At 37.7% G+C, this 14,802-nt stretch overlaps 1 protein-coding gene across 4 annotated transcripts in view; it reads right to left on the bottom strand.

The window, feature by feature from the left end:
- Window positions 1-401: 401 nt before the first annotated feature.
- col12a1a (collagen, type XII, alpha 1a) overlaps window positions 402-14,802 on the bottom strand; it is a 53,644-nt gene continuing 39,243 nt past the window's right edge. For 3 of the 4 annotated variants that reach the window (XM_026934360.3, XM_053237313.1, XM_053237314.1), the window contains 21 exons: window positions 14,293-14,436; window positions 14,006-14,170; window positions 13,872-13,910; window positions 13,614-13,752; window positions 12,737-12,879; window positions 12,352-12,461; window positions 9,253-9,405; window positions 8,745-8,822; window positions 7,911-7,997; window positions 7,397-7,450; window positions 7,058-7,153; window positions 6,707-6,760; window positions 6,178-6,231; window positions 5,880-5,933; window positions 5,474-5,545; window positions 5,278-5,313; window positions 5,119-5,185; window positions 4,831-5,013; window positions 4,021-4,098; window positions 2,377-2,547; window positions 402-1,246 (listed from right to left, as the gene is read on the bottom strand). In XM_026934360.3, the coding sequence (XP_026790161.3) occupies window positions 1,095-1,246; window positions 2,377-2,547; window positions 4,021-4,098; window positions 4,831-5,013; window positions 5,119-5,185; window positions 5,278-5,313; window positions 5,474-5,545; window positions 5,880-5,933; window positions 6,178-6,231; window positions 6,707-6,760; window positions 7,058-7,153; window positions 7,397-7,450; window positions 7,911-7,997; window positions 8,745-8,822; window positions 9,253-9,405; window positions 12,352-12,461; window positions 12,737-12,879; window positions 13,614-13,752; window positions 13,872-13,910; window positions 14,006-14,170; window positions 14,293-14,436 (2,129 nt within the window). In that variant the 3' untranslated portion in view covers window positions 402-1,094. Of the gene's footprint in view, window positions 2,177-2,376; window positions 2,548-4,020; window positions 4,099-4,830; window positions 5,014-5,118; window positions 5,186-5,277; window positions 5,314-5,473; window positions 5,546-5,879; window positions 5,934-6,177; window positions 6,232-6,706; window positions 6,761-7,057; window positions 7,154-7,396; window positions 7,451-7,910; window positions 7,998-8,744; window positions 8,823-9,252; window positions 9,406-12,351; window positions 12,462-12,736; window positions 12,880-13,613; window positions 13,753-13,871; window positions 13,911-14,005; window positions 14,171-14,292; window positions 14,437-14,802 lie in introns of all 4 variants that reach the window. The other variant, XM_053237312.1, reaches the window with a different exon arrangement.

Below are 14,802 nucleotides of genomic sequence, written 5' to 3'. Positions count from 1 at the left end.
AATTGTGTGCATTCGTATAATCAGATATTGGATAATTGCTAAAAGTTGCTTTGATGCACAAAACAGCTGTGCCAGAGGTTTGCATGTTACTGTTCATACTAAATTAGTTTGTCCTTATAAGATCCATGATCTGGCCTACACATCAATAAATTCATCACAAGACTTGTAGTGAAAAATTTGAGTAAATAACCTGTATCCCAAAACAAAATTTGAGGAAAATATTGACCTTTGACCTGAATGCAGGAGCTGTAATCATGGTTTTGTTATGAAACCAAGCTATATCAAGGTCTACCAGAAATTGTGGATTTTTTTTTCTATTTAACTTTGTGAAAATTTGTTTGTCTGTACTTCTACTTTGTCAGTAACTCTGTCGTTTCAGAAGAGATAGATCACTGACACACTTTAAACATTTTCAGTAGTTTTATTGAAAAATGCCTCTTCTGTTTCAGAAATAAATAAGAAAATAAGGCTGTGAAATTCACAATGTGCAGTTAAAATGTAAATGAGCAATTCTATGAACATAGTCTTGCAACAAATTCCAACTGCGTTTAACATTGATATAAAAAGGAAAAAACTATATTCTGATCTTAAAATGTACTTACTAAATATACAGCACAGTCATGCAATTCCACCTTTGGTAAAAGAAATGAGCTGTGATTTGGTATACAACAGATAAATATTTAGAATAATGAAACAAAAGCCAGGTTTAACAAGGTTTTCAGTATGAGTATGGAATTACAACCAATAGCCTTCAGAGTTGTGTAGGAAGGCAAAAATACTGCACTGCAAAAACTGAGTCTATCAACTTAAATGATCTGAGAGTCACTACACCTTATCTTTCACATACTGAATACTGATCTTATAGTTAGTGCATTAAACAGAGTCTCATATAAACATAAAATGCAGTTATGTTACAATCACAAAAAAAAATTGGGGACAGTGAGTGAGCACATGTTTGCAACAGGAAATGAGGGTTGAAGATCAGCCTTACATCTATTTAACTGTTAAATTTGAATATGCATGAAGCCTGATCCAATGCAATTAGTTTCGAATGTCCTTCTGTGAATAAAATATAAAGATACTTCTTTATTGGTTTATGTTTTCATCCTTTTAGTTCCCTCTGTTGATAGCGATCGCTTCCCACGCTGGTTTTGTAAACCGGGGGACTGAATCTCTGTCACAGTATCTTCTGATGGTTCCTCAGGGATTGGCACTACTTGGGGTTCAGGCTCAGGCTGGTAGGGGCCTGGTTGGAAATATTATTTGGCCAATGGAACATATGCATTGTGGGTTTTAGTAACTGGTATTTGGAGTTAAATGCAAAAAGTTAACTTGGACTTGAGATGTGACTACAATCATTGCTGGTTCTATACCATGAGTCTAAATCTAGCACTTGGTATAGAAGAAGAAAAACTAGAAATGATAAAATTCAAGTGGTAACGTAAAAAGGACTACCAATAGTTGTGACTGAGCTACTTATGCTCTTCCTTAAGGCACACCGAGGTATTATAGCATAAGATAAATCACAAAAAAAAAGACTCATTTGTGAATACAGCATTCTGCAAACAAAACCAAGAAGATCATGGCTCCTAAAAGCACATGCTACAGTTTTAACCTGAGCGGAGGCTGTATTCACCAGTTAAAGCAATGTAAGAAAATAATAACAAAATAAAATATATAAAGGTTATGTTGGCAGTCAGTAAGAAGCAAGTTAAGAGGCACAAGCTTGATGACAGATATTAACCCATTTTAGATGACTGTGTAACTAAAATTAATTTACAAGGTTTATATACAAATACCTCTTCTGTTATTATCACTGTTGAACTCAGCTATACTCATCATGGTTAGTAGCTTTACATGCTTCTTCCTCAAAAGGAAGCTCACTCTTGCTGTTTGTTGCTTTGGAGTTCAAGATGCAACCAGGCCACAGGTATGTAGCCATCACTGTCACCTGCCTGATAGAGTAGCAGTGAGCTGGTGTTAGTGGCAGTCCAGTCCATTCTTTGGTTTGATTTGGTTTTAGAGTTGGTGTGCAAATGTTCATTAATCAAATCCATGGTTGTTATCCTTAAAAAGCTTATTAGAAAGTGCGCTGATCTCTCAGACACAGGTTTGTTTTTTCAGGATGTCAATGCTTAAGGAGGACACGCAGCATACTATGCATACTATGCCATACCTGAAAGGGGTTAAAGATGGTGTTAGTGCAAAGATACCGTTTGTTCGTTTTTGTGTGAAATAAACAACACGCAAGCCATTCACTAATTATTCAGTCATGTTTCAAACAGTTAGCCAACTATGATTTTTCTGTTAAAGACAATTAATGCATCCTAATGTGCTAAATGCTCAGTTCTACTCCCTGGTAACTGACATGCTTACCCTGGTATCCTCCTCCATTGTATGGAATTCCAACACACTGTGAGGAATCACAGTAACCTGGAGGTCCTTGTGGTCCTCTGATACCTGGAGAACCCGGGCGCCCTGATGGCCCACGTGGCCCATCTGAGCCTGCAGGTCCAGGAGGGCCAGTCTGGGATAAACCTGGTGGTCCTGAAGGAAAGCAAAAAGCAGAAAAACATCAGAGACCCACTGACATCATACTTAAAATTCAACTGGAAGGGGAAGGGGGAAACTGGTTTCTAGCACTGTAATTTAAATATTTTGACTGCTCAATTAAAATGGAGCAGGGGTGGGCAATCTCCAAGGAGCTGCCCCCCCCCCCTTACTCCATTCTGTCTAGACAGTGCAAACCATGTTTGGAATGATTTCAGCCCCCGCTTTAGTCTGAAGTCAGCACATGTGTCAATGAGGCCCCCTGAGAAAACACTTCCTGTAACAGCTTGACCCCTTGCATAGGTGAGAGTTGGGCTTCTGTCCTGCTTCATTTATGGAGAGTTGGTTTGGCTAGATATGTGCAAGAGGCTTTAGAGGATTGCCAGGCATTTGCATCACTTCTTGTCTTTCAGTGATAGGAAACCTGGGACCTGGTGTTCTCAGTCTAGCATCCTGAATAGTAATTAGACAGGGTGACTATGTACGCTAAGCTACCTCAGGGCCCAAATGTCCTATTAGATCACCAGATGCTAAATCATGTTTGAGTTAGAGATTTGTTTCTACACTGAAGTTTATCTTTTTTTCCCCTGTTTGTTTCATTTATCATGTATCATTTAGCACAAGCACATCTACCTCATATCACAGCAAATTTTCCCGTTATGATATTACTACAGGTTCGAAATATTTAGTCATATTATCACTTCTAAGTCACTAGGGAGCCCACAATTACATAATACTAAAAACAGTGGCCTGCTTTTATTTTGTGCTTTTCATGTATGTCCAGATCCCCTGCTACTGATTAATAATAGGTCTGACTCGAGCAGTGTGTGAGAACATCTGTGTGGCCCTCTCAGGCAAGACTGACATAAATTTCAAAAAGAAAATGTTTTTCTGGGAATACTTTGATTACATAACGGAAAAAATTACGATGCACAGCTGGCCAAATTGAGGTTCATAAGATGTAACTAGGTAAATCTCAGTCCTTCACATTCAGCCCCATCCCTGAGCTAGACTGCGTTGAAACAAGCAGACTATTTCAACTCCCTAAGGGAGAATCACGATAGAGGCAAAATGTACACCAGCAGCCACTGGCAGAGAGGAATGGTTCTCATAGAGATCAGTGAGCAACTAGAGAACTACTTCCAGTAATGTTTGAACTGAGAACAGGCATATGACCTTACCCGGGTCTCAAAAACTAAATCCATACCAGATATATGGTGTAGAATTTGCACTGTATATTTTGGAAAAGTAAAAGTGTTAAACCTGTTGGGTTCATGTACTTCTGTTAGTTCCAAATGCACTAGCCCAGCTAGTTGATTTTGGGTGTGTGAAATCGTGTATCTTGAGGAAAGGGGATTTAAATACTAACTCTTTTCAAAAAGTGTGTGTTTTAAAGGATATATGGATAAACAGTGAAATGACTCATGTCCAGACATAGGAAATATTGCACTTTGTTTGCCAATTACGCACCAGGTGGTCCAGGTAATCCCCTCTGTCCCCGAGTGCCAGCACCTGGAGCGCCTCTCTCACCCTTCTCTCCTGGCAATCCTGCAGGGCAGAAAAGTGATTTAACCATCTAGAAATGAAATGTAGCCAAAAGTCATGAAGTCAGCGGTCATTTCCAAACAATTTCACAGTAATATTTACATTTATATTTAAGCCATATGATGGTGAGAGGAAACCATAAAGATTTGCACAAATAGAAAATAACACACATAGGAAAGGCACATGTGGATTGTATTAAGTGAAAGAAGTCTCATGGATTTCACTATGAATAGAAAGAAATTCTGTGCATTATTAGTTATTATTATAATAATTATAATTATTAAAACTAGACTAGGTGCTGCAAATCTAAATCTAATTTTGCTATCTACCCACCAACATTATCCAAGGAGAGCAAATCTCTTTAAAAAAAAAAGCATTACATGTTAGAATTTATTCGTTTACTTTCATACCACATACAATATTTCACTAAGCAATAAATCTATACATGTCCAAATTCCTCTACAGCCACCGGAAATTGCATTTACTTAACCACAACTCAACAGTAATGAATTACATTTCCCCAGACATTTAGATGTACTTTGCACAACAAGAACACAGTAACTTAATGGCCCCTCTCCTTGTACGGTCCCTAAGCCTCACAAGTGCTGTAACTCACAAACAGCTCTCATCACTGCACATATAAAGAATACATAGATACAGAACGTCATTATAGAAGAAAACCCTCCATCAATCAGCATGGCAATGAATGTTTTATTTTGCATATTTTTTAAGTACCTCTTTCTCCCTGAGGCCCTGGTAAACCTGGGCTGCCAGGGAAACCATTTTGTCCAGTTTGACCTGGTTCTCCACGAGGTCCCTGGTTCCCAGGAGGGCCTGGAGGCCCAGCAGGACCAGGATTGTTGTTGCGGTATCCACTAGGGATCTGGTTGAACATCATGTCAATTCTGCTCATTTGTCCTAGGGGCAAATTAAGCAATCATAATTATGGTGAAAAGTTCCTACACAGTATTGCTGTTTCATCAATAAAATTGTTCAAAGGAGCATTACAGAGTCATGACTTACTGTTAACTAGCTGCTCACAGACTTGTCTTGCAATGGATCTCATCATGTTTTGGGAAGCAGCATCTCCCTACAAAACAGAAGCCAAGCAAAATAAATAGAAATGCCCTCACTGTCCTCAAGCATCTGTTTTCTGTTGATATTAATGACACCAATACATACCCTCTCACCCTTTTCTCCTTTAATGCCAGCAGGTCCCTGTAATTGACATGATATACAGCAGTGAATGAGGCAAACAATAGTATTAGCTAAAGACTAGTTTTGCTCTTCTGACTGAATCACAGGCATGAGGAATTCTTATATATTAATATATTAATAAGAATTATATATATTTCATCAGACAGGAATGTATACATACAGGAAGTCCTGGCTGTCCAGCATTCCCTGGTTTACCAGTAAGTCCTGGCATTCCAGGGTTTCCAGGGCTTCCCTAAAAAGATAAAATGTCTATTCATATTCATGCTTACACATTAATAGACACTGAATCTGCCACCATAGAGCAAAGAGAGATTTATACAAAATACAATGTACAAATATATAATCAATACTTCTGCTTGGTATGCACAAACATAAGACAGGCTGACCCAATACAGGGCTTGAGAACCTTCAGTTTTTGTAATATGTGAATGGAGATCTGGCACACTTGCAATTGCAATAGATTTAAATAATTGAATTAAAAGGGAGAACTCAGTACACAAAATAGGAATTAAATCAAAAAAAAAAAAAAAAAAAAAAAAAAAAAACAAAGCCTCAATATTACACACCATTTGTCCTGGGGGGCCTCTAGGTCCAGATGGGCCTTCAGGTCCCGGTTGTCCCTGCGCATAAACCACAGACCATCACAAACTGTGCAAATGAGTGTGGAAACACCTCAGGGAAGAGATAATCCAATCAGAAGGATTGTTTAAACATGTCATAGAGAAAAGCCCAAGATAGCAGTCCAAGTTTAGTGAGAGCAGACATAGCATAACCTATGCTGGAAATGTAATCTAAAACAAAGCACTCAAAAAGAATATGTGTATTAAGCAGCAAATGGGCCTTCAGCTTAAAAGACTGTCTTACCCTTGCTCCAGGTGGCCCAACAGGACCGATAGGACCTGGAGCACCAACAGAGCCCTGGAAAAGGATGAAGAAAAATTATTTTTTTTAAAAATGGTTCCATGCTACAAACTGCCCTCTTAAAACCATAATTCACAATTTTAATGTGCTGATATTTCTTCATATGAGCTTCATTCACACTAAGAGCAAAACTGTAAAAATTAGTAACTGTAGCAAACATCAAACATGCACCATAACAACACATTATGGTTTCTTTATTAACATATATATCTAAAGTGATATATAGTTTATTCAGAGTTATTGAGTACAAACCCTGTACATCATCTAGTATACTGGTACCATAATATGAACATTAAAATTTCTATATAATGCTCTTAAATCATAATGTACATGCATCAACCACTTTCTTGTTTAATATAAAATATAGACATATCAATGCTACCTAATGTACCTCTGTGAAATTTGTGTTATGAATCTTTAGGGCTTCCCCAGAGGGAGAATCCAAAAAATAAAAACAAAAAAAAAAACTTACTCTCAGGCCAGGTAGCCCAGGGTCACCAGGATCTCCTTTTGGTCCAGCCCGTCCCTGATAAATTACAAAAGAGAAGCGTACTTTAACTCTGGAGCAATAACTTTGCTCCACTCAATTACAAACCTCTAAGTTCTAAGGGAAGACAGGTGAAAGAGCAAATGAGTGCTGCCTTTATTAAAATAAATGGGTCTGTAGTTTTAGTCATACGTCAGGCCAACTAGTCTCATATATATCACCTCACTCCATAAAACTCTGCCTGAGAGATAAATGAAGATGCTATTAAACAGGGGGAAAATGAATAAGGACAAAAAGTGAGTCTGAACAAACATCAGAATTGTGTGTATAACTTACTGGCTCTCCAGGAAGAGATATTCCATTAGGGCCTTGTGGGCCTGGTGGTCCCATTTGTCCTGGGGAGCCCTGCTCTCCACGTGGGCCCATTGGACCCTGGATGGAGAAAAGCGATGTATTGAGTCACTATATTAATCAGATGTTTTTTATTGTATGCCACAGGGTGAGATAACCAAGTCGGCACAGGTGGTAATGTTTAAAAGACCTACTCATCCTACATAAATTAGGGAGGATTGAGTTCATTAAGGGATTAACCTAGTGGGAAGTGATTGTTTTCAGTGGTATTTGGTTCAGGACCAGGAAAATGGTTAAAAAGCACTAAGAAGAAAATGTGTTTACCGCGGGACCAGTGTCTCCTCTATCACCACGTGGGCCTTTTGTACCAGGACTGCCCTGGGAAAATAGAAAACAGCCAGGGTCATGAATTGAACAGCAGAGGAGTTAAGCAGTAAACCATATTGTCAGGAGGCATTTTTAGAGATTAATATGCTGCACAGTTTGCATTCTGAAAGTCATTGCTTCAGGTTTGATGGGTTGTTGGTTTTTTTTTTTGCAGGCTTGGCTCCCAGCAGCTCTCCTGATACGTCTGTAAGCCGCCAGCTGCTAACCCACGCTGTGATACATGCTTATGAATATCACCAACACCTTGACTTGTGTCCAAGCACAATAACACATAAAGCGGGGTCCCTTGTTTTATACCCCAGGACCTAATGCAAAAAGCAGAGATGCAATTACAGTATGGGCATTCCTGAAACGCTACACCTCTCTGCCTTCTGCATCAGAGGTGAAATTTGCAGAGGTAGCACAATGACTTTCAGGACTGGGGAATGAAACAAGAATATGATGGGTTTACCGAAGGGCCAGCAGGTCCTGGAGGCCCTACGCTATCCTGAGCACAAGTGCATGAGTGGGGAAGTGCTGGACATTTTGCTTCATCTCTCTGCAAAAAGAAGGAATGATAAATACAGATAGTACAGTTTCAAGCATTTTCTAAGCATAAGTAAGAAAAAAGAGAACAATAATGACTTCATATAGAAACATCAGTGAGTTCACAGACTAAACTCCTGTGAGCAGTTCCAGCACAATATAATGCATGGCCATGAAATCCATTGGTCATGGGAGAAAAGGAAAACAAATTCCATAAAGCAGTAAACGAAATGTCCATATCAACCCTTTAGCTTAATGGGAATGGTGAGATTTTGGTATTCTAGTATTAGGCTAATTATTTGCAATGAAAATAAATGTGCGAACATTAATGTGCTACAAAATTATGAAATGTAGACCAGCAGTAGTTTTTTTTCTATACAGCTACAGTCGACATATTAACAGATGCAACAGACTACAGAAGAATTTAATTTCATTTGCTATGGCGCACTGCACAAGCAACCCAAAATAACTTACTGATAATTATACTAATAATTATAATAATAAATTACTGATAATTACATTTACACAACTGCAGACATTTACAGTATTTACATGATATAAAAATAATCTTTACAGTCCCCAAAATAGATTCTGCTGTCTGTTGTGGGTTTACTGATTGAACCTGAAGTATAGAAACTACTGGTAAAGAAACGCCAAAGAATATATCAATATCCAGAAACATGCAAAGTGAAAAAAGATATATAAGACAGAGAAAGGAGCACTCCTCTTCATGGACAATCGATATGAGGTATCCTCTTACTGTTGCTGGCAGGTCACAGCATTTGTCTCGACTTGTCCATCCCATACTGCAGACAATATCAAACATCTGGAGCTGGAACTACAAGAGAGAAAAAGAGAACAGGAACGGATGTTACAGATGGCTTCCATTGAGCTCCAGGATTTAGGAATGAAAAAACATGCCCACATGCACATCACCCACAGTGTGTTGGAAAAGAACACAAATAAGCACGGAGCAGCCCAGCCATCAGCATAAACTGCTCCATTTGTAAGATCTTGCTTAGCCTCACTATAAAAATATCAGGAGAATAGGATTGTAGTACTAATAATCCTGAGAGTCTGACTGTGTTGTATTATATTCTTAACCATTCCACATGTGATGATTTACACAGAAAGTGTAATAATTCCACAGTCTACAAGGTCATGTAATTCTCTTATTTTATCACCTTTTACAGCAAAAAAAGACATGGCTTTATTATCATAGTGCTTTTGCACAGAACTGTATTAAGTATTGTGTATCTTATACTTACTGCTGCTGATTGCCTCCTCGTACCACCAGCCATTTTACCAAGAACCTCATAGCCATCTTTGGAGATGTTGCCAGCCTCGTTGATCGGTTTCTCTTCAATCTCTTGGCAGTCAATGTTCAGCTTGACGTGTTTCGGTGAAATAGTGATGTGAAGCTGCAAAGTAGTAAAGTGAAATTCAAATCACAATTTTTGCAAATGCTTAATATTCCTTTATAGACACAAAACAGATTGAGTGTCAATTTTAATTTTTAATGCCACCCTTACAGATCTAGGTCAAATGTGAAAGCACTACCCTTGACCCTTGAAAAGATCTTGTTGAACTCTGCATTACTGTATTATTAGAAATACTGCTACTACAGTAATGTTATTAAAATCCTGCCAACAAGTGTATTTCCAACAGTATTTTCTCCTTAACATATATTCATGTAAATTATATGTTATTCTCTGATATGAAATAAAAAATGAAAGGGAAACACTGTCCTCAGCATTAGTTATAAATTAAAAGGTTTAGCAGCTGCTATTTTCCTGTTGCATGTACAATACGTGAGAGCTCCCATGCAATCTAATTTTCCAGATGCTTTTTTCCATACTGTTCTTGAGGTGTTCTTAATGGTGTTTTTTCTTTAAACATTTACTAGGAAGCACAGCAGAACCACATCTTTATATTATGCCTTTTTCATGGCTGGCCATCAAACATATCCTTGTTCCCCAACTTTCTTGTACCATTACATTTTTCAGTTAAAAAGGCTGGCGAGCATAAAACCAGATAAAATTCTTACCTTGCATCAAACAACACCAAGCCACAAAGTTAAGTCATAGATCTTGGCAACATATGTTACATTACAGTCATCATCTTTGGCAAGCAAACCCACTATTTGAATGCCCACTAAGGGAATGGTCTGAGGTTAGGGTTTGGATATTATTGTAAGTATATATATATATATATATATATATATATACACAAAATTATTATTTAATGCTTTCAAAAAAAGCCTTTAATCTTTCAGATAAAGCTTTTAAATCGACCAAATTGCTGATTGTGAAAACGCTCTTGGTCCTGCTTTTTACTATGCTGCAATACGTCCTCCCCCACCCCCTTCCCTGCTACTGTGGGCATCTGTTTCAACACAGCATGTGGTTTCGTTTTGACTTTCTGCTGTTCTCTTTCATTCTGACTCCCCTGTCAGTGCTCCATGAGCACTATCTGCCTCCATTTCATGATTGCTGGTCTGGCTGCCTGCTTTCTCCCTCCATCTTCTAACTTTCATTCAAAGTGAAATAACACACCCTGCAACGACTACCTATCATCAAATCAATTCCCCCTCAACACGGAGGTCAACAAGAAGCTTGTATTTCCTTTGTTTGTGTAAGCGGTTTCACGAGTCATTAAACCCACTGGTAAGTTAATATAAGCAGAGGGATTTATAAAAGGGCACTGAATAGAATAGAAGAGAAATGTTCCTTGCTTTGTGGTATTGGACATGGTTAATCAGAAGGGGGCCTTTTAAAGCTTATTTGGTGGCTCTCTCTTTCTCTCATTGCTCTCTTTAAAAAGGATGTGAATGCTGGACCAGTTTGTAAACCAGTTCTATGAATGGAAAATTGGAATCTCACTGAAGATAATAATGAAGCAATTGTAAGATTCTTCTGGGAAAGCACACAGAATAGTAAAGCCAAACTCTGAAGCCCCTCAATTCGAGAAACATGTGAAAACCAGCAGCAGCAGAGTCCAATATATGAGCAGTGAATTGTTCTAGTCCTGTGGAAAATGTCAACCCAGCACTGGTTTGGCTTTAGCCAAAAACTACATGCCTGCAGTAAAACTTTCTGGCTTAAGAACAAGAGAGACCCTAAAAACTTCCCTAAAGATTTCAGTGGAGACAAAGGTCATGAGAATAAGAAACTGTTCTTGCAAATATTTTCACCAGGAATTTTAACCATACACCCACCTCAGTTACACTGTTAAGTACCGTTAATGTTACCCTGCCATAAAATAGCCTGACATATCCTGTGTGTAATTCAGACATCACACCCTATATAATTTACTAGACTTGGCACATACATGGAGCAAATCACAAATGAGAATATAGTGCCATAACATTACAAGAACCAGCTCCAACAGGATAATTCTCTGTTACCTAGGACTGTAAATGCAGCAAGGATTTCATTCATTTTACAGATGTACTGTGCTTTTGCCACAACCAGGAGGCTTTTCTGCTGTTTAACCAATCTACAATTTTTTGACCATGTTGGTTAACCAAATACAGGGATCTCACAAGATGATTTCTGTAACACAGGGATTTCACAGGATGATATTTCTTTGTAGCAGTCCCTTCCAAAATCCAGGAAAGTCACTAAATACACAGTAATCCACTGTAGAAAATCATAGGGCTCTTGTTTTAACAGTAGATCACAACCTGCTAACTCACAACTACATCCTAATCTAGACTGGAATCAGACATTACAAGCTCAAAGGTTGTATAAGGGACTGTAACATATTTCTTCATCATACCACTCAGGGAATAACATCAACTAAAATTATGTAACACTGTGTAAGGTTTAAACAGAATTACATTAAACCTCAGAACTGAATATTCTTATTGGTCCTTAAAATTGATTTTAGTGCTCGAAATTAGTAAAAGGTGCTTTGGGGGCATATGCAGTCTTATTTTTACATACTATCCAAAAAAGTTATATTCCTTTATTCTAATAATGTGAATAGTAAAAAAAAAAAAAAGTGATAATAACTAAAAAAAAAATCAAAGATAAATTCAGATAAATTAAAATTAAACTGTTTAAATCATGACATCAAATTCCTTCTGCAGGGCTAAGCATATCATAAACTTATTTTTCTGCAACAAAATGTAACAACACTAAACAAAAAATAAATGAATAAATAAAATAATATTTTAAGACTTTTTAGTGTTCTAGAAATTATTTGATATAGACACCACTCACCTAATTCAAGTGAGGAAGACATAATGACTCATAGTAATTACTACATTTTTAATTTATGACATGCGTGATTTTAATAATGCTCACATAATGTTATTCTCATGTAAAACACTGTCAAACAATCTGATATAAAATAGCTCCTACCTTGTGGAAGCTTCCATGGAAGATCCTCTTAACTTTGTCATTATTGAAGGTAACTTTCTGGAGCTCGCCTCTAGTATCCTTGTTGTAGAATGTGATGACTTTGCTGGAAGCTGAAAACAGAAAAGAAAAGGTTTGCCCTGCTCTAGATACCTAGATAGACATAATACAAAAGGTAATATAAAGACAAGACTCACTTTGCAAGCATGCCAGCCCAAAATAGAAATGTGCATGCTCTCAGGTTGAAAAGCCATTTTATTATTGTAAGGAATCAATCCAACTATAAACTATACAGGTGAAACTCCTCTATAAAGGTGCAACCTGTTACTGTTACTTTGCCAGCCATCAACACACATGCAATATAATGAATGAAGAAAGTGGCACTTACGGTTAACAGTAAGACCAACTTCAGGGTTGTTACTGCTATCTGAAATCTGCCACAAGTCAAATGCATCCTTGGAGGTATCAGGGAGCAACCGGAAGAGAAGTATGAGGGTGTAAGATGGAGGCAGTCCATCTGGATGGATTTCCCTTGAAAGGAAAGAAAAGAACATGACTTCTATATCTATGACAAAACCTCAAGACAACCTAAAACATAAAAAAAAACACTTAAGATGAAGACCAAAGGCTTCATGATGCACTGTAAAATTGAAACTGTTAATCCTGTGACCGTATTATCGATTCATGGAGTGCACAATTTCTGATTATTAAAAGAAAACAGGAGGCTATGTAAAGTCTTATCTCTTGGTGTAGTGAATCTGCCACAAATCTGAGTGTGGAAAATGGAAAATATATCTCACATTATCTTCCAACCAAGAAAGGGAAAAAAGGCTTCTATCCTTAAACATACAACATATTGAAAGTATTTTCCCAAAAATTGTACTGCTGTCTACCTACACACAAATACCAATTATTATGGACAAATTAATGTATCAAGCTTTGGCCAGGAACCTGGAGCAGCTCTGCAACTGCCTAAAGGTTTTTAATAGACCCAGTAAAATTTACTTCCTTACCTCTGGGTTTCTAAATTGCTCCTACTATATATATTTAGTGTGGTTGATTTTATGAAGATTTTACATACATGCAGTATTTCTTTTCTCCAGTTTATTTTCAGAGGCTACAAAAACTGCTTGGCATGTTGAGAAAATGTACCAAGGAAACCATAAATGGCAAAAATTTTGAAGATCGTTAAAATAACAGTGATCACTTGGGAACCATTATGGCGTGCAAGAGAAGTGAATGCACACAGTACGCAGAGCTCATACTTTGTTGGTTGGGAGAGAAATGCATCCTTATGAAGTCGGTAGGACACGAAACTGTTGAAAGTGCCCGCTTCCATTGACACTCCATTCATGGCAGCGAAGGTTCGGTCAGTGATGTTGAAGGCCTCAAGCATCCTAAAGCCTGAATAATAGAAGGTTAAAAACAAAGAATAAACACTAACTCACCAAAAGTGTCTTGGTGTTCAATAGCACCGTATGATTCTTCATAATTATTAGTCTGAAGTAATGACAAAGTTGTACCTGGTGATGTGAATCCATTCAGATAAATCAAAGGACATGCTATAAGAAGAAAAAATACCCAAAACACCATTGTCAGGTCATTGTAATAAGAAAATAAATTAAAACAAAAACACATCTAAAAAAAAATGTCATACTTGACGTTGCTGTTTCACAGATGACCGTAATGAGGTTGTCTTGTATCTTTGAGAATGCGTCATAATCATCAACCACAAAGATATGTCTCTCGCTCGGCTTGCTTCCGATATTCCTCAGTTCTGTCATGTCCACATCTGCCACACCCACAACAAACACGCTGAATCCTACAGAGAGAGAAGACAGCATTACCTTCAGAATCCTTTCACTTGAACTTTCCTTACTCCTTTCTAAAAATACATTCCTACTGGCAGGTTGTACAGTGTTGGTAACACATATGTGCTCTTACCAGAATGTTGCAGTTTGGCAGCACTCTTCTTAACATCATCCTGAGAGCGGCCATCAGTCACGACCACCAGAACCTTTGGAACGTTCCTCCTCATACCATTGTCTGAGGTGAAGACTTTCTCTCCCACATGCTTCAGAGCAGAGCCTGAAACAAACACAGCACAGTGCTCCTATAAACAGTGTAATAAGTCATAGCACTGAGAACGACAACGTAAGTATGTGAAGAGATAAATTAGGATAGCTGTATGGGAACCCATCATACTCCTTTTTGATACTGAAAAGAAAAAGACAATGATACAATGCACTAATTTAATTTTACATTTTGCCTATGCTTTCATTGTAACTAATCAAAAAACCTAATCAAAAAACTACAAAATTCATTAAACTTATTATTATTTTCAGTGAAAGTAGCATGTTAATCTAGCCAACTTGATCTCATGAGAAATTCATACAAATTTGAATAGACAAGGGCAGTGTGCTTGGATTTCATTTGATTTCACATAAATAAAGC

This window comes from Pangasianodon hypophthalmus, chromosome 10 (assembly GCF_027358585.1).
Source record: "Pangasianodon hypophthalmus isolate fPanHyp1 chromosome 10, fPanHyp1.pri, whole genome shotgun sequence".
NCBI classification, from domain to species: Eukaryota; Metazoa; Chordata; class Actinopteri; order Siluriformes; family Pangasiidae; genus Pangasianodon; species Pangasianodon hypophthalmus.
The sequence above is the reverse complement of the archived record's forward strand: the minus strand, read 5'-3'. Positions and strand labels throughout refer to the sequence as shown.